Consider the following 25,988-nt stretch of genomic DNA (forward strand, 5'->3'; position numbering starts at 1 on the left):
ATGAAACAAGAGCCTCAAAGAGGAGCAGAAGTTAATTGCTGCACATCTGAATTTACTGAGGGTGGTGAGGCACTGGCAAAGGTTTCCAAAAAAAATTGTGGCTGCCCCATCCCTGGAAGTGTTCAAGGACAGGTTGGATGGGGCTTTGAGCAACCTGGAAGATGTCCCTGCCCGTGTCAGGGGGGGTTGGAACTAGATGATCTGTACAGTCCCTTCCAACCCAACCATTCTGTGATTTGATAAGTGTTATGGGAGAAGCCACAGTAGTGGTGCCCATTTATTCTCACCATACAGTATAAACACATCAGTTGTCTCTTAGCACTTTGTCAAGTGCTTGCAGAGGGATCTGACAGTACAAGCATCAATATCTCGCTGGCATCCATGGCTTTCTGGAAGCTGTCTTCACCTACCATGAGATGTGTCAGCACTGTGCCCTGGCTGGTGCCCCGTTCAGTGAGTCATCCAGGATACTGCCACATGTCACCTGTTGCTGGCGTCTGCTGTGGAAGGGTACTGCTCCTCTAATTATTTTGCCAGTGTAAGGGCAAGTTCTTTAATGTTTGCTGATATTTGCTTGACAACTAGGAACACAATTGAGCTCTTTAAGCAATATGGTAGACGTGCTTTTTTGGAAGAGGCATGATAGAGGGTTTAGTCGATCTTAATTGGCTTTGGTCAAACACGAGAGTCTCTTACCCATTCCTTGGTTCACAACAAGTATTCTTCAGGATGTCTGTCCATTAGTTTGTGTGACGAGCCAAAAGCCAGTGAAGGGTGGCAGGCTGGATAATGTGATTTTAAATGAGGCAGAATTTTCTCCCTTACCTAGTTCCATATGTATTGGAATGGACTTATCAGCAGTGTACGCTGACAGTCGCTCAGTGTGTGCAGTGCTGGGGTTTGATGGCTGGTCTGATTACCCAGTTACAGCAATAATAACTTGGACACACTTTGGTTCTTGAGCCAGCTCTGATCAGTTGATAGAGCACAACTCCATTTTGCATTCCAGCTTAGACAAAGAGCTTACACACCTGAGTAAGTAAAAGTGGGATAGCAAAGTTGCCACTTATCACCCTGCTCCAGGCCAATGGCATGTATATGTGTTTTTATCACAGAGCACTTCTCTGTTTATCCCTCTTTCATGGAGGTTAAGCACTCTCAATTACCTCACATTTTCTGAGATGTTCTCCAGGGAAGCAGGGTTTCCAGTCTGCCAAAGCCCCAAATTCCTATTTGCACATGCTCCTCACATGGCAACTACTCCAATCCCTTCCTAACTTAAGCTGATTGTCTTGGAATCAAAATTAATTACAGAGAGGAGCCTTGCTCTCCCACTGACAAGTCTTTGGATGGATGACTTCTGTGAAGAGGAAGAGAAGCATCTCATGGTTTCTTTGCAGCAGATTGTAGAGGTTAGATTGGACCTTTCTGTGTTTCCTTTCTGATAATGGCATAATTCCAGTGCTGAGAGCTGGCTCCTGCAAATGGGAACAGCAATGGGTAATACACATATACGTGTTAAGCCAAAGGCCTTGGCCTGTTTTGGCAGAAGGCTCCTCTCATGTTTCCATAGGAACATAAGGGAATTAAAGATTTTCAGCATATAGCTCAAAGCTCAACCTCACAGCTTCTGAGAGGAAACATCTGCTGCCACTATCCAGGTAGCGCTGCAGATCCAAACTTTAGGTTCTGAGATATGAAATACATACGTTATGAAATCATGCTGGCTCCTCTTGGATAAACAGAGATCTCTTAAGAAACAAGGGCTTGTAGTGCCATGTGCATCACACCAGTGAGTTGTGCTGACAGAAAGTTGTGACGCGATGACATTTCCTTGAAATGTCAGGACCTCGTAGTGCAAAGAGGTGACGGCACAATGTTATTCTTCAAATAGCTACTGGGACATGATGAGTTTGTTCCAGAAGAAAAACTGCTAGAAGTGATTGCATTGTGCATCTAGCTTTAGTTAGGAAAAACAGAAGGGGGAAAAAACATTTTAACTAAAAAAAGGTGCTTAAAGAAATCTAAATTTAAAGCTTTCTTGTCTGACCGGATGCTGAATGACTGGGTCATAGAATGGCAGATGAAAATCAATGTCAATAAGTACAGAGGAATTCACAGGGGAAGGGGAAAGTCTAACTACCCATATGCAACAACAGTCTGAAAAAGAGCTCAGTGAAAACATTTTGGAATTCCCACAAAAAGTTTTCTGCAAAGATCAGCTTTGTACTGCACTGGTCAGGGAGGGAACTACAAGCAAAGAATTAGGAAAGGCACAGGGAGGAGAACAGTTACCAGTGATCTGACCTCAAGAAAGAGTCACTTTTTTTCATGTCCCGGTTAAAGAAATTGTGGAAATTATTAGCACCAGGTGCCCGGAAGAACAAAACTAGATGTTCAGGGAGGTTTCTAAGCCAATTTATGGTGGCATCGAAGCGTAGGTCCAAGTGTAACCTCTTCAGAAAGTCCCTAGATGTTGATGACTAGCATCTGGAGTGATAGCAGAGAAAGACCACTCTATCACTGACCACTGATGTGAGACCATTCACACATGTTCCTGTGTGACTTTTTGGCCACAGTAAGAGACAAGATATTTTGTTCCATCAGCCTCTGGTCTTCCCTGAAATGGTCCTTCTATTATTATCTGATAATAAAAATGTTAACAGATTGTGGAGGGTTGAGTTTTTTAATTTAATTCTGTCAAACTCTTGAACACTTAGCAAACAACTGAGATTTTGTTTACACATTCAGTAGGACACAGTGAAGGAAGCAATCTGTCCCCAAATTAATTACTTCATTTTGCATCGGTGTTATGGTGCTAAATGAATGAAATGCCCTCTCCCTCCCCACGTCCCTTCTGAAGCCTTCTTCCTATTTTGTCAGTCTTGTCACTGCAATCTCTCTTAATTGCAGGCTCCGTGGTAATTTCTCTGCCACAACATTTTCCCGAGAAGAACCACTGGTGAGTACTCAGATGAAAAGAAATGCTCTGACAAGCTGAAGTTTTAATTTTTCTTTAGATTGCTTGTAGAAGAGGATCATTATTAGCAGATGATAATTAGGAAGTGGTAACACTTTAATTTGCAAGGATATATTGAAATTCATTAGCATCTGAAAGCCTTGCTGTGCACTGTGGCAAATGAATTGGAAATATCAGACTGGTTCTTAATAGCTATGATAAATACCCTGACCAAACCACTGCCACCCCTATTTCATCCATGGACCTACCTGTCCAATGTTTGTGTAGCCTACCTTTAACAGAGAAGCCAAAGACAGGTGAAGTGTGAAATTCCTGGAGGGTTTCATCTCTCCTATTGTCTTTCCTAAGCTGATCATCTAAAGGGAGTTCTCCCTCCTTCAGTGAAGTGAGACAAGAACCTCTATCCAGAAGGTACTTCAGAGAAATGTATTGACAGGACAAAGAATAATGGTTTTGAACTAAACCAGGGTGGATTTAGATTACAGATTAGGAAGAAATTTTTCCCTGTCATGGTGGTGAGGCACTGGAACAGCTTGCCCAGAGAAGCTGTAGCTGCCCCATCCCTTGAAAGTGTTCAAGGCCATGTTGGATAGAGCTTTGAGCAATCTGGCCTAGTTGAAGGTGTCGCTGCCCATGTCAGGAGGGTTGGAACTAGATCATCTTTGAAAGTTCCTTCCAACCCAAACCATTCAATGATGAAGAGCTTGAGAATTCCTGAAGAACTGAACTTTCCAAATCCTTCTGTGGCCACCTGATATCTCCACAGCTACAGAATTGGTTTTGAATTTCCTCTGACCATTTCCTTATAAATGTTTATTTGCCTGCCAAGACAGGGAAGCAGAGGGTCACCTGAGAGCACTGGTTTCTTTTACAATAAATCATTTGTATTTTGAACTATTATGAAATACGATCATATGAAGGAAGAGCATTTTCTGGTTTCTCCTGCTAGGATGAACACCATGAAGGTAACACAACGGTTACACTGTCAGCATGAGAGTTTACACTTGTCATCATTTGTTGAGGTGAATGGAGAGTGAGTCACACCTGTCACAGCCACTGCCTCAGCAGACTTTGCAAACTCAGGTTAGAACCAGATCAGGGAATTTTCTGGATTATTATTTTCTTGTTGCCACTCTGTTTTGTGCCATTTCCTCTTTTACCCTCCATTTACTTCTGTTTTGTGAAATTTTGAAGCTGTGAAGAATGAATGCATGAAATGCCTGAGAATTTTGCTGTTATAAGATTGGGGTTTTGTTTTTTCACTGGTTGAACTTCCAAATGGTGCAGCAAGTTGGATTACAGATTTCTGGATTCCCTGATCTCATGACTCATCTGCTGGAGTGTCTGAATCTCTCTGATCAAGTGACTTTTTTATCTTTTTTTTTTCACTTAGCCTTCTAATTTCAGTGAGATATTTCTATACTGCAACCTGACCACAGGTAGCTGTTCCCTTTCAATACCTGTACTTGTGGCAATACTTTAGCCCAATACAATGGTCAACTCATGAGATTCTGGAGTGCTTGGAAACCAAGCCAGGTTCTTTGAACATTATAAGGGTAGAAGTTTGGCTTTTGATGCTTTTTGGCAACAAAACTGGTCTCCCTCCCAAGGTATATTTTTCTGCATCCTGCCAGGAAACAGATAGTCAAAGTGTAACTAAAAAAAGATTAAAAAAATCACAACTAGACCTGGCAAAAAAGGTGACTAAATCAGTTTGAGTTTCTTGGATTCAGTAACAAAGCCATCTCTAAGTCGTCAAAAATAACTTTCTGAGAACCACAGAATCAGTGAATGGTTTGGGTTATAAGGGGGATGAGAGTTATGAGGGGACCTTAAAGATCATCCAGTTCCAAATCCCTGCCATGGAACCCTTTTACTAGGCCAGCCTGCTCAAAGCCCCATCCTGGCCTTGAACAACTTCCAGGGAGAGGGCATCCACAGCTTCTCTGAGCAACCCGTGCCAGTGCTTTACTACCCTCACAGTAAAGGATTTCTTCCTTATATATAATATAAACATGCCCTTCAGTTTGAAGCTATTCCCCCTTGTCCTATCAGTCCATGCCCACATCAAAAATCCCTCTCCATCTCTCTTGGAGCCTGTTTAGGCACTGGAAGGGTCTCTAAGGTCTCCCCAGAGCCTTCTCTTCTCCAGGCTGAACAACCCCAACTGTCTTTGCCTGTCTCCATGGTCTACTCAAGAAAAGAAACAACAACTCAGCTGACCTCATCTTGTTTGCCCTTAATGAAATAACTTACCATAGAATCACAGAATGGTTTGGGTTTGAAGAGGCCTTTAAAAGCCATCAAGTCAAAACCCCCTGCCATGGGCAGGGACACCTGTTAAATGATCCCCAGGTTATCCTGGCAGATTGCTTTACAAAGAGGTTGGGATAAGCCTGGACATTGCTGTGGTGAGAGGAAGGAGGGGGCTACCACTCCCCCATGCAATGGAAAAGAAAACCTGCAGCATATTGATGTCAAAGCCAAGAACCTACAAATAACTCCTCACACTCTGAACACCTGGGCAAAAGAAGACATATAACAGGCAAAAATGCCACATCTCAAACAACATTGCTGCATGGGCATCCTTCTCACCCCTCTTCATAAAAACTGTTCAAAGTGTGCGCAACAGTACCTTCAACCTCAGCTCTATAACTCCTGAGTGTTTTTTTCGCAAGGAGCTGTGGACATCTGGGAGGAGCGACATCCTCCATCTGCAGAGCTTGTTACCTTGAGACTGCCAGACTGAAGTCTTGGCTACGCACAGGAGTACATATGTTTGGCTAAACCTGTTTTGAACAATTTATTTCAGAGTCATGAAGGCTGTGTGATGCTTATATTCAGATTTGACTGTGCTTTTATCTCATTTCAGTATGTTTGAACCAGGTGAAATTACAGTGAATTGTACCATTCCCATATGAAAATTAGAATCCACCCCCTATAGGATTTAAGCTGAATGTCATGACATATAATATCAATGTCTAAACCTCAATTTACATATCTCTGTATGTTGGTTTTGCTGCCATTTTATATATATAGATATATATCAATGCTTATACAGATTTTTTTTTAATGCCAAGAAAGCCTCAGTGAACTAGATGTTAGTGAATCCAGTCCAGGTTGGGATGGAACAAGTGCTGTTGGTAAGGAGAAATAGTGGCTAAATGGTTATAAAAGAGATGGGAGAATTTATTCTATTGCCCTCTGTCCATGTGCCCATCACTATACCCCTCTGGTTTAGCACTCCTCCCAGCCACATCAATATGACAAACCAGGACAGGATTGGCTGAGGGTGGGACATGCTTATTTCTAGAAGCAAGCCCTCAGGATGTGTTTGTGGGGAACGCTTGCAAAATCCGAGAGCATTTTCTGGACTGGAGAGGAGAGTAGTCTCCAGTGTGACTAAACAACCTGCTTTCAAGAAGACCCCTTTAAAAAAGCCTGTGAAGAAGAAGCAGTCTCACCCCTGGGATTCGTAAGGGTGGCATCAGTGCCTTTGCCTCCATCTCCGCAGCGGGTATCATCGAATGGGAGGCACTGATCCCCAGTTCCAGCCAAAACCTCTGAATTCTTCACAATATCTTTGACTGATGTGGTTGACTTGATCTTATAGATACGTCGGCTATTGGTATCAGAGAGGTAGATGGAGCCGGTGATCGGATCTGTGGTCAAGTAATACTTATGAGCTGGGCTGTGGCTGAAAAACAAGGGTATGACATTATTAATTTTTTGGATGATGTGTTTCCTTGAGACAACAGGCAATGCAAGCACTTTAGAGAGTAAAAACACACAGGGCAGAGAAACACCGGGAAAGTGAAGGAGTGCTGTATTGGACAGTGTTAGAACAAGGTGTGTTACAGCACAGGATCCTGATCGCTGTGTTTGGGAGTGCTCTCTGGCATGGAGGGGAGCAACCAAAGGAAAAGGCTCTCTGGCCTGAGCCAAAATCATGCCAGAACCTACTACCGGTTGAGTCCCAGTGACTGTGTTTGCTTAATTTACTTGTTACAGCTATAGTCCTGAAACTGGTGTTAGTGCAGTGCCAGGAAGTGAAGGGAAATGAACACCAGGGAAATAGAACAAATAATAATTTAAAAAAAAAAATCTGCCCTCCCAACAAATATTCCAATGCAAACCCCAAAAGCAGGCTCCCTGAACAATGCACCTGAAGATACATCCTGCAAGATCACTTCACCAAGGCTCATTTGGTGCTCTTGCTGATTCCAGCAAAGATTCTGAAGTCCTGTACTGCCCTGGCAGAGATTAAGGGAATCCTGGCATTGAATTCAGTTGGGCCTCAATGATGAGAAAAACAAAATAATTCCCTGAGTGGCACATTTTTCCCCAAGTAATGCATGAACTGGGATTAGGCTGAGGAACCTGAACACTGGTCCCCTGTTAAACCCCATTCACTCACTGCTTCCTTGGACACAATAAAGGGTGGCTGAGGAAACAGAGTGAGCAGATAGAATGGCAATGTTTTTAGCTCCACAACTGCAACACTAAATGAGCTCAAGACTTAAGAAATTAATAGACTAGAATCCACTTTATGGAAAGCATCTAATGGGACTGGCCAGAAAAAAACAACCAGATGAGTTCAGACATAACTTAAAAAATTGTCTTGCAAGGACTTTATGTATAGTTTAATATAGATACTAAAGCTATTAACTTCCTTTATTAAGTTTTTACTGCTAGTGTGTACTGAACTGCATCTCTTCTAAGCCTGAAACCAACAGATTAGACTTGGAACCCCTGCTGCATAGGTATCCTTCCTTCTAAGGAAAGGCTAAGTAATAATTAGAACAAATATGAAAATGTCTACTATTCTCCAGAACACCTTCAAGGTGTCCAAACTCATCAAGTCCCAAGAATTCATAATAAAAATCTAGGCCACAATCTACTATTTTGCACTTAGTAGAACTGTTCCAGGAGAAGCTGGTTAGAAACTTGAGTGTCTATCACAGTTGACTCTACTCCTCATAACAAGGAAATTCCTTTGTCTTTCAAACTTTATGTTAGGAAAATAAACCCTTCTTCAGACATGTAAAAACTAGTGAATCATGCTCTGCTTAAAAAAGCAGTAAGTTGGATCTTCATTCAAATTACTTAACACTTGGGGGGGGGGAAGCACCTTTCTGATTTATTCTTGAATAACCCTTGTGATATATCTTACTAAAGTTTGAACAGATTTCATCTCCACAAATGACACTGATTCTTGGTAAATAAAATGCTCTGACCTTCGAGACAGCTCCAGCCTGACAGTTCAGTCACCATCTGTATTCCTTCCTAATGACAGCAGGCTGGGAGGGTATTATTTCATTTACCTGCATGTCACTCATGCTAAGCAAGTGGCTTCAACCCTCGTGGAACAAGTTCCCTGTGGGAATCCATCATCCATTTTGATCAGGGCCTTACATTTTCTGCTGACTGGCCTAACAAAGCCCAGCTGAAAGTTAGCTTTTGAGCTGTTCATAATCTCTATTTTGCATGACAGGTGGACAAGAGTAGGACAGTTTTGATGGCACATTGTAATCCTTTAGCATATTTACCTGTCAAGCAGAGATACCTTCCCCTGAATCTTACGCTAGGCTATCAGCAGACGGGCAAAGGCAAATTTTGACTTCCTCAAAGATGAAGAAAAATGTGGGCAGAACTGGAAATTCCCACTCCCCTGTCCCACCACTATCATTGTGATTTATTTTGGACTTCACAGCCTCACTCTGGTGGATTTTATTATTGATTACAACCTTCTGTAAAAAAGAAAGAACTTAGAACTCTTTCTTATTCCCAGCTCCTGTGCAGAACAGACATAAACCAAACTGTTGACAATGGTCAATCTCGAATTTACCCCACTGGCCTCTGCCAACAGTTTTCAACACTGTACGGGGAAGGTGTCTGCCCTTGCATGAATTGCAGTGTTACACACTGGAGATTTTCTTTATCACTTTCAGATCTTTCAGGATGAGAGATGTTAAATAAACATATGTTAGTGATGTAAAAACTCCCAAACTGCTTCCCTTTATCTGTGATAATGCACTAGCACTGGAGTCAGGAACACTGGGGCTTTGTTTTTTATTTAAAGCCACAGTCAATAGGCAAATCCAAGTGGTAAACTGGACTGAACTGAACAACAACTGAAATAAACCTGACTGGGGTGAAGCAGAGTCTTTCCCCCCATCCCTTCATCCTCTCTTATTGCTCAGCTAGACAATGGCCCAAACCAAAAGACAGGACTTTTTACTATTTAGCAAACATAATCAGTTACAGTATTTGTAGTCTTATAATATTTATCCCTCATATTGACACTACCACTAGAAAAGGACTGTGAGGGAAGAGCTGATATGCCATTCAGTGAGTTCCTTTAGCTATTACATTTTTTTTTTTTTAGAAGAAAGCCTGAGCATTGCATTGATATTTCAAGCCCCTGAAGCAACAACCTGAAGTTTCAGGGATGGGGTGGGCTGGTCCCTAGTCAAGAACAGAAATTTTGGTGGGTATTTGAGGGCATGACGGTGTAGTCATCAGGAATGAGGACAGTTTCATAGGCAGAAGTTCAGCAGGCCAAAGTGAACTGGAGGTGATATTGCTTCCCTGAATGCTCGAGATACAGTGATGTGCTGGTGAATTATAGGGAAATTTTCCAAGTCCACAGTGATCCCTGTTGTTCGAGGTTGCATATAGGCTCTCCCACACACCTGTCTTGACCCCTTCCTTTTTCATTCTCATTGTTTGGACAGGATAGTGCCAGTACCATTTGGGGAACTCTGCAGGTACACCAAGGAACTCAAACTCCATTTTAAAGTGCTTGTGCTTTACATGATTGCTTATATAGACACATAGGGAAATAAAGGGGTAAAAAGTTGGGTGAACATGCAGAGATGTGACACTTGTGGATTGCTTCAGCTGTACTATGATAGATGCACAGGCTTTGAGTAAAGGCTGATATTATCCCTTTGGGCCCAGAGCCCATGTTTCAGGGGAGTCTGAGGAAGGAACCTCCTGCTCCAGAGTGGGAAGCCAGTGGGAAAAGGGACAGGGTTCCTGGTTTCAGCAGGTTCCCCGCAATATGCCAGCACAGCAGACTTGCACCTTTTTATTGGCTTCTCTAAAATGCCAGGGTATTCATATCATCAAGCTTTAGATGGTTCCAAGGCGGATGACTGGTATCAGATGGTATCAGAGCTAGCTGCCTAAACTCTCTTTACAGGCAGTGGAGAGAAAAATAATTTTTTTGGGTAAGACTTGCCTGACTATTTTCAACATTTATTTGACGAGATGAGCTGCATCTTAGTTTCTCAAATGCAAGGGCATCTACCCCCTCCTCCAAGGACAACTTCTGTTATTGGTAATAGTACAGCTCTGGCTCCCACTGTGGTCAACAGACAAGAGCAGTCACACACCAAAACTATTTACCCATAAAACACTGATCTGAATAAACCCCTGGGGCTTCTTTAAATCTGATGTCCCTGTTTAAAGACATGAAACCACCTCTAACATTTTCTGTGCCAGCTATCCACTTCCCCTGCGAGCGTTGCTGACCACATGCGTTTGCTGGTGACTAAAGAACTACCAAATTCCTGCAGCCAAACGGCTTTTGTTCCGTGGGGCTGTTTCCATGGCTCCATGCTAAGCACCCTGCAGATCAAAACCGGAGGTTTTTATTGTAGCTTGTGTGAGGTACTGGTCTTTTTTCCCTGGGTGACATTCAATAGATTAATAAGGCGGCCACACAGTGCAGTGAGCTGAATTTACACTTGGCCTTTTAGTGTTTGCAGTTTGTGTGTGATGCCTAAAGCTCTTCTAGTGTCACAAGCTGGATAATAAAACTTTATAACAGTGCCATAAGCCAAGCCAGAGACTGCAAAACACTTTTGATCTGATTCTAGGGCAGTTTTCTGAGATCTCTCTCTTTGCCACTAATTATAGATTTGTCTCTCTAAGGTATGAATGGAAACAAGAAAGGAAGAATAAATTTAAGTGTGCCCACTTTTTGCATATTTTCAAAACAGAAATGCCTCACTGCCCTTCATGTTCCTGCAGAGAAGGCATCATTATTTAATGATGCTTTTTGGCTTAGCTAACAACTTCCATTTAGGCTGTTGCAGAGTTGGAGCTTGGCTACTTAACACTGAGCCGTAAAGCCAAGCCTCTTAGTGGGTAGCTCCAGAACCTCTGGAGATCAAGCTCACCAAAGGCTACACACTGTGGAGGAATTCTTTCCCCTGCAATGAAGAAGCTTTTGCATATGGATTTCAGCTTTTCCAAAACACTAAGACTCAGTCCTGTGGATCTCACCCTTTACACTGTTGACCTTCACTGGTGTTAAGCTTAGGATCTTCCAGTTCAGAGCACTGGAGCTTTAGCTGAGACTACACCCACAAACCCATGAAGAGGATTCCTAATAAGAAATATTATGGCCAATGACACAGAACAGACACTAACTCAGATAGGTGACTCCCTTAATGTAGTCACAGATGGGAGTATTTGATCTGGAGCTCCTCACCTACTCCCTCCCTCCCTCCCTGATTCCCCTTTGGGCTGCATTGGAGCAGGTGTGTCTTGGATTTCTTTCACTTAATTTCTTAGTTTTTAGGAACTGCCTAAAGGCTGAAGTCCTGCCAACTTTGTAAGGCTCTGATGGCATCTACAGTGTTTACGGCCATTCATATTTCTTCCCTCAGTTACTGCTTTCATATATAAAACCTCTTCTCCAAACAGGTATTCAGATGCTGCCCTTCACTGTCAAAGCAGATGCACTTGAGTGGCTGTGTACTTCTTGGGCATTAAGGATATAACCTGTCTGTTCCAAAGAGAAATGAGTTTTTCTATTGCCTTCAAGTAATGTCAAAAAGGTGCTGGGGGGCTGGAACTCAGCCTGATGAAGACAGTCAGTGAAAAGGTCTTGGGTACCAACCTCCCAGCCCCGCTCATAGGTGCTTTGGGCCAGTCCATTATGCCGTGAAGTTCAGCCCTTCATTCTTGTTCTGGCAATAAGACAAAACCCCAGTTTCTACTCCATTTCATTTCCAGGCATGCAGATAAAAGGAACATTTCTGGGTATATATAGCCTCTATGAAGTCAAAGAAGTGGTAAATGAAAAGCATGTAGCAAGAAAAATCCCCATTCCCAAATGCAAAAGAAAACTAAACACACACACGCAAAAAAATCCCAACTCCACAGTCTAAGCTTCTAATTTAGAAAAGCAACCAGGGAGAAGGATGGGAAACCTGTCAGAGTCAGAGAAGTCATTGTAAACACAGGCAGTGACGGGAAGTTGACATCTTCCAGAATGAAACTGATTGGATCAAACCCACTGGAACTCCAGTGAACCCAAGTGACAAATATTCTTAGTGACAAAGCTCCAATTTAGGAGTCTCTCTTTCATCTTGTTTTCTTGTCATTACTCTTTTTTATTGCATTTCCTGGCTAAGGTTCTGAGTTGCACTACCTCCTATCTGAGCCTGACAGACTTTCACGTGCCAAAGCTCTCTGTGAAAAGCTCAGAAAAAGTTACAAAAACTTACTTCCCCAGGTGTGTGGTGCTGGGGGACATATGGATCTTCATTATGCCTGTGAAACCCCCCCAAAGTCAAAAGGAAGACTTTTCACTGCATGAGAATTATTTTTGCATCCTAACTATTCCAGTGATCTGTATCCTGATGCTGTTCCCATTGTACTTGGTTAATTCTCACCCATTTTTCCTTCCCCCCTCCTCCTCGTTACCCTGCTTCTCCTGCCTGCACTTCCCCTGTCTCCAGCTATAACAGCTCATGCAGAAGCCTGCACAGCTCAGCATTGTGATTAATGGCTCCCAGTTCTGATGACTGATTGCCTATGCCAGTTTTAATCACGCCAGCTTCATTTGCTATTGAATCATCTGGAAATGGCACTTGTGGCTCACTGTGTAACAACATGCAACAAGACAGGGAGCAGCATAAGAATTCTCCACTGGTTGGCTTACCTATGTCTGAAATCTTTATTTCTGACAGAAGACAGGAAAGCAGGGAATAGAAGAAAGAATGAGGTGTTAGCAGCTTGGTTCGATGCATTATTAGCAGATTGAAAACTTGACAGTAACTGTATCATACAATGCAATAATAAATAAAGACTTAGCTGGAATGACACTGATGTATTTTATATTGGATATTACTTGGCAGTGAGCTCACTTATGTACTGCTGCATATCACAAAGGAAGTGTGATCTCACCTGCTTGGAGTTATTCACTTACGTAAGACATAGGACCAGGCAGACTTTATCATTCAGAGCAGCACTCAGCTAAATAGATGTAGATGCAGATATCTTTACAGTTTTTTTCACTCTCAGTCAAAGAAACACCTTGTGATTTACAAAGGTAAGTTAAGAGTTGCACAGTTATGGGTGGCAGTTCATTGCCATAACCTTGTGAACTCCTGCCCAGAGGTGTGAAATTATGCTGAGCTGGACATTTTTCAAGTTACACACCCAGCTGCAGCTATCTACAATCCACAATGCATTTGCTTTCCAGAACACTACACTCAAAAACTATCCCCCCAAACAAATCTCAGAGCCAAATAGTGAGGGTGTTAATCTCAAAGGAGATGCTGATTTGAGAAGACACAAGCAAACTCCATTTAGTCCAAAAGCAATGGCTTTCCTCCACAGCTTTTAGCCAGCCGACATCTGAACCCACTTACTTTATAGCACACCAGAGTGAAGAAATGTTTATTAGATCCAGTAACCTAAGTGTTTGCACAGATGAAGCAGCAATCGTTCCAGCAGATTTAACTCTGGAGTAAATTTAACTCTGTGGCTCTACATAACAGCCTGCAAGGCCACTCCGTCAAGGCTTCCAATTTTCTCTTTTCCAATGAGAAAATACTCTGCAAAACCTCTGATGGGTCTGGTATTTCCACTGACAATGAAACAGGGATTGGGGTTTCAAAATTGTACTTCTGGGAATGAAATATTAATCCCACTCAGTTGCAATGGGATCTGGGTTTACCTGGACTCTTCTGGAAATCTCACCTTTGGTCATTAAAATAATTTTCTGGCACTGGAATAATACTACATTCTTTAACCAGGACTAGGTCTGAAGGTTTATGCCGGCTTCCCACCTTACAAACACATGAGGTACTATGTTCTCATGTATCAGGAAACAGAGTAGCAAGAATAAGGTTCTTGCTTGTTTACTCAAAAGCTACCCCAGCGCTCTGAGGCGTGTGTACCAAGGTAGTTTTCTGTAAGGTCCAGCCTTGTGGTGGCTGGCTGGGCTGGTTTTTTCCCATAAAACACAACCTACAATGATGGTTCTGTGTGCCAAATAAGACCTTCAGCAAGGTCTAATAATTTTGACATATTTGTAAACAAGGGATTAATAGGATCTTGCATGAATTTTGCTGCAGTCCTTGCAGAAATGAAGTCTTATGTTTGTCCTCAGTAGGGATATTGAACCTGAATAGAGGAGGGAGGGTCTTACTTTCTGGAAGATTGTAATTTACAGACCAGATCTTGAGAGGTAAATGGGAATGCTGAACCTTCCTTTAATGCTAACTTCATATTGACTTTTTAGGACCTCAGTTCAGGCCTGTGAAGCAGAGATGATTCATTCAGAAACACTTCTTTAACTCTACCTGACTTTCCCGAAGTGAGGTCATTATTAGCAGATTGAAAACTTGACAGTAACTGTATCTTGTATGGCCACACAGAGACCAGCAGCAGGCCCCACTGCTTTGAAGTGGATAATTGTATTTGTTGTGGAAATTTTAGATAGGAAAAATATCCCCAGTGAGGTCAATTTGAAATGTGGTTCAGTCACAACTTATTTATTTTCTCAGAATGTGTAACAAATCCATACTTTTCCCTCTGCTTCCTTGTTTTTAATGGATGTTCCTCCCCATTCCTACCTATTTCTTCTAACATGTTTTTTTTTGTTTTGTTAATTTGAGGTTAAAAAGAAGCCCTTCGCTTTCAGATGCTTCATCTCTATGTTCGGCCTGACACTGCTGTTCATTTGGGAACTGAAGGGGACCGATTCATTTGTCACCCCAAAACCAACTAGAAAATCCCAGTCTGTCACTGCCTAGAGTGATCATCCTGAGTTAATTATGAATGATTATCAGTCTTGATTAAACTCTACATACGATCATCAGTGCTGTGTCCTTCTAAGTTTAGATTATTTCAGAGGCTGCTTGTTAACTTTCAGAATTCCCACTGGTTTCTGACTACAGGAAAAGGCAGACATCAGCACAGCTTGATTTAGCAGCACAGAAATGTGTCAATACTTTTGGCGTGTGATTCAGTTCTGGAAGAACTTGCTAGGCCTGTGTTTCTCTGGTGTAAATCAAAGTCAGCAGAGTTGCAGAAGAGGCAAATCTGGACAGCTTTTTCTCTTTTTTGCTGTGTTGTTTGCTTTTTTTTTTTCCCCAAGAGTTTTGCTCATTTTTCTTTTGGGTACATAAGATTTTTGCAGAACCTAAAGAGCATAACAGCCACATTCCACACAGCGTACCTCAGCTCCAGTATGTTGGTGACATTGCCAGAGGGAAAGATCCTTCGGATGTAGTTGAAATCTCCAACATAAAGGCTTCCATCAGACCCACATGTTAGGGCAACGGGAGCCAGGAGTTTGTTCCCATCTGCCAGACCATTGCAGCTTGGACAAGAAATGCTACGCCTGCGACCGTTGCCCATAATGCTTCCAATTACAGGTGGCTGCTGGGAAATGAACTGGTTTTCCCCATTTCCTTTGTGCAAGATGCCTAGAGAGAGAAAATAGTAATAAGGAAATTAAAGAGAGACAGGGAAGCTGAGACCAAAAGCAGCACAAACTGGCAATGCTGGATGCCAGTCAGAGAATTTGTCAAGTAGCAAGGACTTTATCATCTTTCATAGTATTGTTTTGTGATAGTTTCAAATGAGGAGCCCCTTATCTGAATTCAATATTTTTTTTTTAGACCCATTAATTTTCCAGCAGAAGAAAAATATGTAGGGAGAACAAGACCATCTTTACCTTGGAATGAAATACACTTTTCAGCATCTCATGAACTTTTACCTGCCCTTTCTGTGCCTCCTTGCCCTGTAATTTGCTGTCTACCAGGCAAAAAAAAAGAAATTACATAGCTCATGGAGAGATAAGGGACAGGAAGACCATGGGACATTCTCTAAAGAAATGTTTCATCTGTGAAGTTTTAGAAGAGCTCTTCCTATGTTCCCTCTAAGTGCAGTGCTCTTGGCAGTGATGTAGGTTGAATTAGATGTTTGCTCCCATACCACTGCTCTTATCCAGAGGGACACAGTGCTTCCACCTTTGAACATGTTCTGATCAGCTTTTAAGCCTCCCTGCTGCAGTCCTCAGCAGTCTTCAAGGACTCTGGAACTTTCCACTCTCCCTTATGACCCATGAAGCCTCTCATTTTGCAAGTACACTTGCACACTGGAGGATGCGTCTGGGTGGATTTATGCTCAGTGACAGGTCCAGTTTGAATAGGGTCCCTTTGTTATTTTAGGAATATTTTCTTTGTTAATACCCTTCTTTTACAACATCACAAAGTTAGACAGGCCAACATTCAACTACTTCATGATGGCCAGCTTCTTTTACATTTTTTATACCAAATCGCTTCTAAATGTAGGTTACTAGAAATAACTTGTTAGTAAAACACATGAGAGAGCACATGTGTCGGTCAGGTTTCTTTTCTTTCCTTTTCTTGTACTCTTAGTGATAAAAAGAAACTGGGTCTTGCAATGCTGCATTATTCCTGTTACGTGTCACCGCCAACCTACCACTTTGTATGTTGAGGGCGTGGTGTTTGTCCAGGGACCATCCTCCAAGTTTGGAAGCATCAATTTCATAACCCTGAAGCACAGCTGTCCTCTTCTCCCACAGAATCAAATCTGGACAGGATTCATACTCATAACCTACTGAAACTGTGAACAAGAGAGAAAAAAAAGCCCCCCCCCCAGATAAGTAACCCAGAAATGAAGTGCCAGCATACACAGAGTCTCAACTGAGCAGGCGTAGGAGCATTTCTACAGGTGACTGCTAATTTAATTGAAAATGTCATCATGATAATGCACAGTCCTAATATTTTTTCTCTTTGAAAAATCCATTCTCCATTTAAAAAGTTCAATGCAGTTGCAGACGATGGGCAAATGTGCCAAAAATTTAAAAAGGTACTGTTTTAAAGACATATTTTAAAACAATCGGATTGGGACTTGATGTTCCCTGGGAGTCCCTTCCAACTCAGGATATTCTATGATTGAAGTGTATAAACCACTGCTGGACTCCCAGATGGGAGAATTTTACTTCTACCTGCTTTCATTGGTCAAAGACTGCATGTCAGGAACTTGCTAAAAATCATGATCTTTCTTGGAAAGTAAGGACTTGCACGATTGATTCATGGGGCAGCAAGTCCCTCAGAGGCAGCAGTCTCAGACCAGGTTGACTTGTGGTCACTGTTAATGTCAAAGCTTTGCTTGCTGCGCTGTCTAATCAGAGCCTTTCAGGAGAAACTCCACTGAACGTGCTGGAGTCGCTTAAGAGTAAAATTATGTCAGTAGAAGGAAAATCATGTTTTTGACAGACTAATGACTCCTTTATGATTTTCTCAGAAGAAGCAGGACCAGTTTCATTGGTCTGCTTTTCTTCTAATCTTTACAGCTGAAGCAGAGCAGAACTGCAAGTTCCACACAAATGAAAAGCAATTACATAGATTTTTTTTTTTTACTAGAAAGAAATAAAGGTCTGATCTTACAAATTTCCTAGCCTCTCTGAAAAGTGCTGAGCACTGAGAGAACTCAGGATTCCCCACCAAACATAGCCTTTTGCAGAATCAGACTGTATCAGAGGAAGATATAAGTTAGGCTATGAAGGCTCAATATTTTCCACTGTTCTTAAAATGGGAATCATTGAAAGCATGACTGCTGATGTCCTGAGACCTGTTTGAGTGCTCTGGGGCTGCAGAGCTGCTTCACAAAGCACTCCAGGACCCACTGCTGATCTAGCATCTTAAAGAGGATATAAGCATAGTCTTTCAGATATGGTACCAGGACACATTTCCCAGAGTGGACTGCAAACTGGGTAAGGCTCAGCAGGTTGTACCATCCAGTCTGCTCAAGGCAGCTGAGCTTGAGTGAGAGGAGGAAGGCACCCATTCTTCCTTGTGGAAAAACAGGCATCCTACAGCTCCTCTAAAGAGACTTATCTTCAGTTGAGCTATAAGGCACCAGTAACCATCCTTTTGTCAACAGGAACTGTATTTGCTGATATGGGATCTCTCCCATTTTGCTAATACCATTTCCTGGCACCCTGGAAGGTCTAGTCTAGACTCTGCTGAAGATCTGTAACTGAATGTCCACTTGGTGTTGATGAGATGAGCAGCAATCACTATAGAACTGCATTACCTCTGCTCACTAAACACCCAGTTTGGGATGGTATTCTTGAGTGGGTAACAAAGGAAAAATAAGATTAGAGCAATCCTTAAGGTCAGGCAGAAGAAGGAGTTACAATCAGGGTTTGGTTCTGGGGATTCCTTTCAAAGCAATGCTGACAGTTTTTGGCTATATGTGAGAGGCAGCCAAATGTCTGTAGTCCCAGGTCATTCCTTCTGTATGAATCTGATGGTAGCAGCTCAGGATGTACGTGCTGGGCCATGAGCCAGAGAACAGATAAGTATTCATACCCTGCCCTTGAAAGTGTTCAAGGCCAGGTTGGATGGGGCCCTGGGCAACCTGATCTAATGGGTGGTATCCTGGCCCATGGGCAGGGGGGTTGGAACTAGATAATCTTTAAGATCCCTTTCAACCTAAAGCATTCAGTGATTCTGTGATTTATCTGTTGGGGAATGTGTAGTGTTTGAACAGCTGGGCCAAATCCTCCCCAAGGAAGTGGCAGCGAATCAACAGGGACTATTTCATGTGTTTGCAGTCAGACCATTCTGAACTACGACAGATCTGTGACTTGCCACTTAGTTGCTTCTAAAAAGAGACACACCCTGGGGTCACTCACCAAAAGCTTCTGAGAGCCCATACACCTTCTGGCTGTAAACGTCTGTCTTATCCCAGATGAAATAATAGGACAGGTCTGGAGCTGCTGCAAACCACTTTCTGAAGAGGCGTCCCTCGACAGCCACCATGAGGTGGACTTTCATGAGGTTGAAGGGGATGGTGGGGTGGGTCATGCTGATCCGCAGGACTGATTTGTAGCCAGCTGTGCGACTGCTCAGGTAACTCACTTTTATTTTACTACCGGAAACGTTAATCTCCTCTTGTAGAGCCTGTGGAAAAGCAATCCATGAGGTGTTAAATCAGCAGCGAGCAGACAGGAAAAGGCAGTGAAGCTGTAATTTATCAAACACACCTGTATAAAATCTCTGGCAGACATGCCTAAAAAGGCAGCTAGTAGGCATCGAGTATGAAATCATATACTTAACTTACAGGGTTATTTGTGGAAGCCAAGGAATGCCTCCCTCTTTCTTCATCTCTGTTACATGGGAAAAGAGGAGACCAAAGTATCACATTGGGTCGGTGATTACAATGGGACTCTTAAAAGGAGTTCCACAACCCACTGTGAAAGGAGCTTGGTGTCTGAGATTATTCCAGCCCACCAGTTTAGCTTCCATTTTCTGTCTTTTAACCGGTAGGCTTCTGTGGTTGCTAATTTTTGTTTCCTGACTTCTTTTTCTCTGTAAAATATCAGGCCTTACTTGGCCTGTATCCTTAAGGATGTTTCCTGGCCCTGATCATAACCTGCAATTCTCTCCATGACATTAATGAATCCTGCTTCCACTCTCCCTCCTCTGACTTACCCATCTCTCCTTTGAAACTGCTCCTTGCCTACCTCATCTTTGACCCCTTTCTGTCTGAGCTACCATTTACATCCAGTCTTTTTTTTTTTTTCCTATGTCCTAGTCCTTATTTTCTGACCTCACATTTGTTCTTACTTACCCTGGTACTTTCTTCTTACCTGTGTGATGAAGCTATCAGCCTGACCTACCACTTACAACTTCTTTCCCTTCCCTTGCAGTCCTCCTTCTCTTCCTTTTCCAAATTCATCTGTATTCTAAGTGAGTTGCTTCATTTTCTACTCTAGTCATGAGTGTGGGCATTTCTGACTGACTGGAACAGTTACCTCAATTAAGAAAAGACTTGAGAAACATCAGGGAAATTTTTTTCTGTCCCTGCTCTGCTTTGAGAACAGAGAAGTATCAGTAAAGATGGGATTTTCAGATAATATAATGGCTAAAGTATCACTAGATGTTACGATTTCTTTTTTTTTTTTTTTTTTTAGCTGGAGAAATGCTCGGAAATTTTCTAGAAATTGATACTAAGTACATCCCTGACACAGTGCTGATGCTCCCATGCAAATATTGTTAAAAAAAATCTAAGGAGAAAAAAATTGTCTCTTTCAAGAAAATTTCACTCTTAGGTAAGCACCCAGTGCAGACATTTTCAGCACAAGTCAGCAACCTTTGGTAGAAGGTACTGAAGGTAGAAGCTTAGCAGTGAGCTAGAAACTTGTCTTCTAATGGGATGTGTTAGAAGGTCAAAGCTGGCACTGTCCTCTCCTGTCCCAATGTGCTGAACCTTGGGAATGCTGGGAAAATGCCTCCCTAGCAATAGTCAGCTTTCTGAATATAACGGATGTGGAAGCTTGAAGGCAGGTGGGTTAAGAGACCCACCCATTAGAAAGGGATCACATCCATCATGAGGTGATTCTTGGGATTATCCTGTGAAGGGCCAGAAGTTGATTCAATGATCCTTGCGGGTCCCTTCCAACTCAGGAGATTCTATGATTCTGTGATCCTGGTGTCTTCCAAGTTATGTCACTTCTATACCCAGATCCCCCTATGTGGAAGCAGCAAACATCCCTGGTGTGATTAAGCTGCTCATCTGTTTTCTGGTTAGTGTTACCAATAATGACAAATCTTGTAATCTGCCCCCTGAAAACACCTCTTCTGAGGTATTATCCAAAGGCCCAACGCTTTTTGAAGTGATAACTAACAGGTTCTGAGTGTTGCAGCACTTGACAAATGTACACATCCAGCAGTTAAAGCCCCATTCCACTGTGCTCATAAATATTTACTTTCTCTAATGCAGCCATTTTAATTTACATATCTCAGTGCTGAAGAGGCTGAAATATGACAGAATTGGGAAAACACAGGATTTTTAAAATATATTTTATGAGATCAGCAACAAACTGGACTGGGACCAGGCTCAGCCAGAGCTGAGCCGAGCCAAACCGCTGTAAAGGTAGTCCCTTGTATCAAATCTATCTTCATATGTGATCCCACTAGGAAAAAACCAGGCAGAAATAATTGTCACGGAGGTACTATTTGGAAAGTCTGGTTCAGATCCCTGTCAAAAATAATTATTTCTCTCTGTCATGATCTATCTCTGCTGTCTACAATTCCAAAAAAAGGGTCAGCCCAATGCTACTGAGGCACTGAGCAGCACAAGGGGCTGTGTTTAAAAGTGTCTGCTTGAAGAGAGGATTCAAACAGAAATTCAGTTGATCCAAAAAAATATTTGTAGGTTGTATTTAAAGATAAACTAGCAACAAAGCAGAGCGCTGGTAGGGGAGAGTATAATCCAGCAGGACATGAGTGGGAGAAGATGGAAAAAAAAGCTTTAAAATACTCTGAATGCACTAAAAGTAGCAAGAGCTGAATTGTGCCCTTATTTCTATTTGATAATTGCTGTTTGGCCCAGATACATACATATGCTGTGTCTGTAGGCCTTGAGAAAGACTCTCAGAGTTTATCCCAGCCTGACCAATATAATCTGCTCTACTAAAGGGGTCCAGTCACCAGAATGGGAAGGCAGAAGAGCTGCTTTTTCATGCTTACCAGGGATTTGCACAACGTAGCAATTTTCACTGCCATGTTCCCTTGCTCTGTGGTGTTGATCTATTCTTGTGTTAGTAGCAATTCTTCTACTCTTTGCATGAGATAATGTAGGAAATCTTGTTTCTGTGTGCTGGGTTAAACATCTCTAACAGCTACTCTTCACTCTGCCAGCAGCAGCAAGGAACAGTTAGTGTCTTTTTTTTTCTTCGGTAAGATGTTCAAAGGGAATTTTTGAGAAAGAAAAGCATTTAGGGCCTGATTCAGGGGCCTTGATATAGACATCTAGTACTTTTGAGCTGTTCTGTGGTATCCAAAACTTCTGCAAAGGCGTGACAGCTCTGACATGGACCTTCTTGAAATCTCCACCTTTCTGAAGCTACAGCTGGAGGCCTGAAGGGACACTTCAGGGCATCCTAAATGGCCCAAAATCTGTCTACAGGCACCTGAATCAAACATTAAAAATGCATTATTTGATCTCTTGGATGCATCCAGGTAGAGAGCACTGCATTTATTTGTTGGAGCTCATGAGGGTTTTATCTACCCACTTGTCAAAAATCTCTTTCCCAGCCCTGCTATCTGCTTGTCACCTCCTCCCAGCTATGTGCTCACACCTTTTATATTTAACATTTCCCTACTGAGAACTGTGTATTATAAAATGCAGCTGCAGGAACTGACAGCGAGGTTATTTTTTATTGTATGTACAGCCAGTATAGAAATGAAAAGTAGTCCATTTATGAACTGAAGTACAGTCAGGACTCTGTCACAAATGAGATTCTCTAGTAAACTCCTGCCCCACAAACTTCATTAACCTCCAGCTATCAATATTTGATGTGGAATACTGGTTTACAGGTTTTAGCTCAATCATTTGGCACATGGAAAAAGTGCTGTTCATCATGTATGGGATTCATCTTATCTCAACTTAGAAACCTAAGTTAGGTGTCTCTTCTGAAGTGCTCTTTTAGGTCTCCCCACAGCAAACAGCAGAGATAGTGTCTTTAGAAGATTGGTGCTGCCATGTAAACTTACGAGTGGGATTCAATTCCAGTTTAAGGTATCTGAATCCAGATGTCAGCTTACAAATATGCTCATGTGAGGGAGGCATATAAACATCAGTTATAGTCAGTGGAATCTAACTAATATCCTCAGTGAGGGCCAGAAGTCTTAACTGATCTGTAGGCTCCACTGATAGTACTGATTAGATTTCCGTCAGCTTTAATGGGAGCTCAGACATCTAACACCTCTCCCAATGACTGCACATGAACTCCTTAATTAGGTGTCATAATGAATCCTTCTTAGGTATTAGATTCCATAACTACAGGTGTCTAGTGCTATTTGAGATGTCTAAGTGATTTGACATTCACAAGGACTTGGCAGATACAATGGAGGACACTGATAGCGGGATCATTCTGGAGCGGCAGTTGGAGGCCAAGCAGGATACCAGCAAGACGTTTCAAATGGCACTAAACATCTATGATGAGGGTGGTAAAACATGGCACAGGTTGCCCAGAGAGGTGGCAGATGCCCCCTCCCTGTAAACATTCAAAATCAGATTGGACAGGGCTCTTAGTAACCTTGTCTGGTGGAAGGTGTTTGTGGCCATGGCAGGGGGCTTGGACTAGATTACCTTTTAAAGGTCCCTTCCAACCCAAACCATCCTATGATTCTAGGATTTATAGTCAAGAAACTGTATCAAACCATTGCTTACAAACTACATCACTGGGTGTTCTCATACTAGAGAGAAACATGTGCTTTTATTGAAGAGGAATTTTAGAACTTTTTAGTTCAATAGATATAATTAACACAATCTAACAAGTATCCTCCCAAATAACAAATGAGGTTATGATCATAGTTGCACTGTATCAGAAATTTGTTTCTTTCCGAGGCGGCACGGAACATTACCTTTCACAGTGTTTGTTGGTTTAGAAAAATGAGATGTGAAAACTGAACCAAGAATTTGCACTATGGTGGACTTTAAAAGATCTGGGATTTAATTAGTAATTATGCTGGGACAAACACGGTGACTGTAATTGGAAATTAGTGTGAGGAAGGATCACAAGATTTGGTCCAGAGGGAAAGGTAACGAGACCACTAGCTTTATTTGTTGCTGGGTTCAGAACCTGGTTTATTAAAATTAGAAGATATGAAGTTAACTTCTTTTCTCATTAATGGTACCACAACCCCAATGGAGTCACCCAGGAAGCACACAATTTGTCCTTACACTTGTTATTGCTGGCAGATCATTATTTGTCACTAAAAAGAATACCCAGGACATGCTGAACCCTGGCATCTAAAACCCAGGGAACAACAATTCCAAGAAAGTAAAGCTTGAATGCTGATACATCCAGATATTTCAACAGAGTAAGTGCTTTTAAGGAAAATCCATAATTTGGTTCTTTGGACTACTTGATTTAAAACCCAACTTTCCATTTAGCAAAATACCTTAAAGCAGATTACTACACCGCTTACACTTCCTTAAAAAATAGGAAAACAGGGATGAGTAATTAAAGGTAATCCTTTTGCTTTGCTCATCTATCCCAGACATCATAAAGCACAATAAAACTGAGGTGCTCTGCAGGCTGGCCCTTTGCCCTTTGCCATGTGCTGACTACATGTCTCAGCAGCTTTGTAAAGTGAGGGGTATGAATTCCAACCACGAGGAAGTTCACTCCAACACTCCACTACTGAGGTCCAAAGTGCCCAGTGGGTGGAATTTGCTCCTGAACAGAAGAAAGGCTTTAGAGCAGGAGCAGTCCATCAGCCTGCCGCTGGGCATATTGAATGCCAAAGGGCTGACCGAGGGCACGTTGTGAGTCACACAAGGGTCCCAGCTCATGTGCTGTCAGCCACAAGTGCTTTACTTTCATCTCTCAGGGATAAAGGAAAAGAAATCTTTTGGCGAAGCGAGTGCTTGGGAGCAAGCGCTACTGGCAAGTGTCTGAAAGATGGTGTAACAAACAGGGAATGCTTCTGTTTAGGAAAGCAGGGGAATAGTTGCATTTGTGTTGCTCAAAGCTGCCAAAAGAAGTACAGAAAGGAGATGGGGGTGGTGAGGCACTGGCACAGGTTGCACAGAGAATCTGTGGCTGCCCCATCCCTGGAAGTGTTCTAGGCCAGGATGGACAGGGTTTGGATCAACTCAGTCTAGTGAAGTGTGTCTCTGCCCATGGCAGGGGGTTTGGAAAAGAATCTTTAAGGTCCCTTCCAACCCAAACCATTCTACCATAGTGTCTATGCATTATTGTCTCCTTGGCTTAGACAGTTCATACCTGGATTTCAGGAACAATAGGACCTTTCTCCGAGCAGGAAGTTGCAAAAGCTGTCAGCGGAGATGGAGAGACCACAGGGTTGGGCCGGGCAAAGTTACTGAGGTCACAGCTTGGGATCTCATTCTCTTCATGCCTCATGACTATGGTTTCCATCACAAAGAAACGATCCCATGGCAGCCACAGAGTGTGTTCCTGGGTGATGAAGGGAGCCCGTTCAAAGTGCAGGATAATGGAGATTCCACCAATGGTAACAAGATCAAAGCTGTTTTAAGAGATGGAACATAAAGTTAGTGCAAGCACCACCCCCTCTGTTTGTAACAACTCTCCAGCAAGGACTCCCAGAAAAATAACTGCAAGAAATATCATCAGTCACAGTTTATGAGTCTAAAACCTACAGCCCAAATAGGCGTTAGGTGAGTAACAGCAAGTGGCAGAGGCAGGAGTACAAGCTCAGCTTCTTTGCAGGTTGTCCTCCTGTATATTAAAAACATAGCAATGCCTTTTTTGAAACAAATATTTATATCTTTGTTGGTGCTTTTCTAGTGCTATTTGACCATACATACTCATTTTCTTTTTTTTAAAAAGTATTTATTATCCAAACACAGTCAGATTGGATCAGTTCATATGATGAAATAAACTATCTGGAAAGCAGTTTCTCTGATATATCTGCATATAAACTGTCTTGGCATCACTGCTAACCTGGTGCCTAATGCAACCCAGGAAACATGTAGAGCCCAGTCATGGACTGAGCCTGGTGTACTAGGAACGCATGCTGTGCAGGCTGTCTGTGTACCACAGCACTCAGCATATCATCTTTTCTGACCCTCAATCATTAAGAGCAGAGCAGATGAATCACTGCCTGTGGTCTGTGACTTCACCCTAAGCCACCTCCAGCCAAGTGGCTCTTCTGCCTCTGTTAGT

General features: G+C 42.4%; 1 protein-coding gene across 1 annotated transcript in view; it reads right to left on the reverse strand.

The window, feature by feature from the left end:
• Positions 1 to 25,988, reverse strand: part of TENM4 (teneurin transmembrane protein 4) — a 268,706-nt gene that overhangs the window by 52,168 nt on the left and 190,550 nt on the right. Inside the window, exons 17-22 of the mRNA XM_027901301.1 lie at positions 25,068 to 25,329; positions 18,963 to 19,230; positions 16,739 to 16,882; positions 15,468 to 15,717; positions 12,942 to 12,962; positions 6,445 to 6,677 (exon numbers count right to left, since the gene is read on the reverse strand). Of these exons, the coding sequence (XP_027757102.1) occupies positions 6,445 to 6,677; positions 12,942 to 12,962; positions 15,468 to 15,717; positions 16,739 to 16,882; positions 18,963 to 19,230; positions 25,068 to 25,329 (1,178 nt within the window). The remainder of the gene's footprint in view (positions 1 to 6,444; positions 6,678 to 12,941; positions 12,963 to 15,467; positions 15,718 to 16,738; positions 16,883 to 18,962; positions 19,231 to 25,067; positions 25,330 to 25,988) is intronic.

The sequence above is a fragment of the Empidonax traillii genome, unplaced genomic scaffold (assembly GCF_003031625.1).
Source record: "Empidonax traillii isolate 1590-97213 ecotype Southwest subspecies unplaced genomic scaffold, ASM303162v1 scaffold771:size604852, whole genome shotgun sequence".
Classification (NCBI taxonomy): domain Eukaryota; kingdom Metazoa; phylum Chordata; class Aves; order Passeriformes; family Tyrannidae; genus Empidonax; species Empidonax traillii.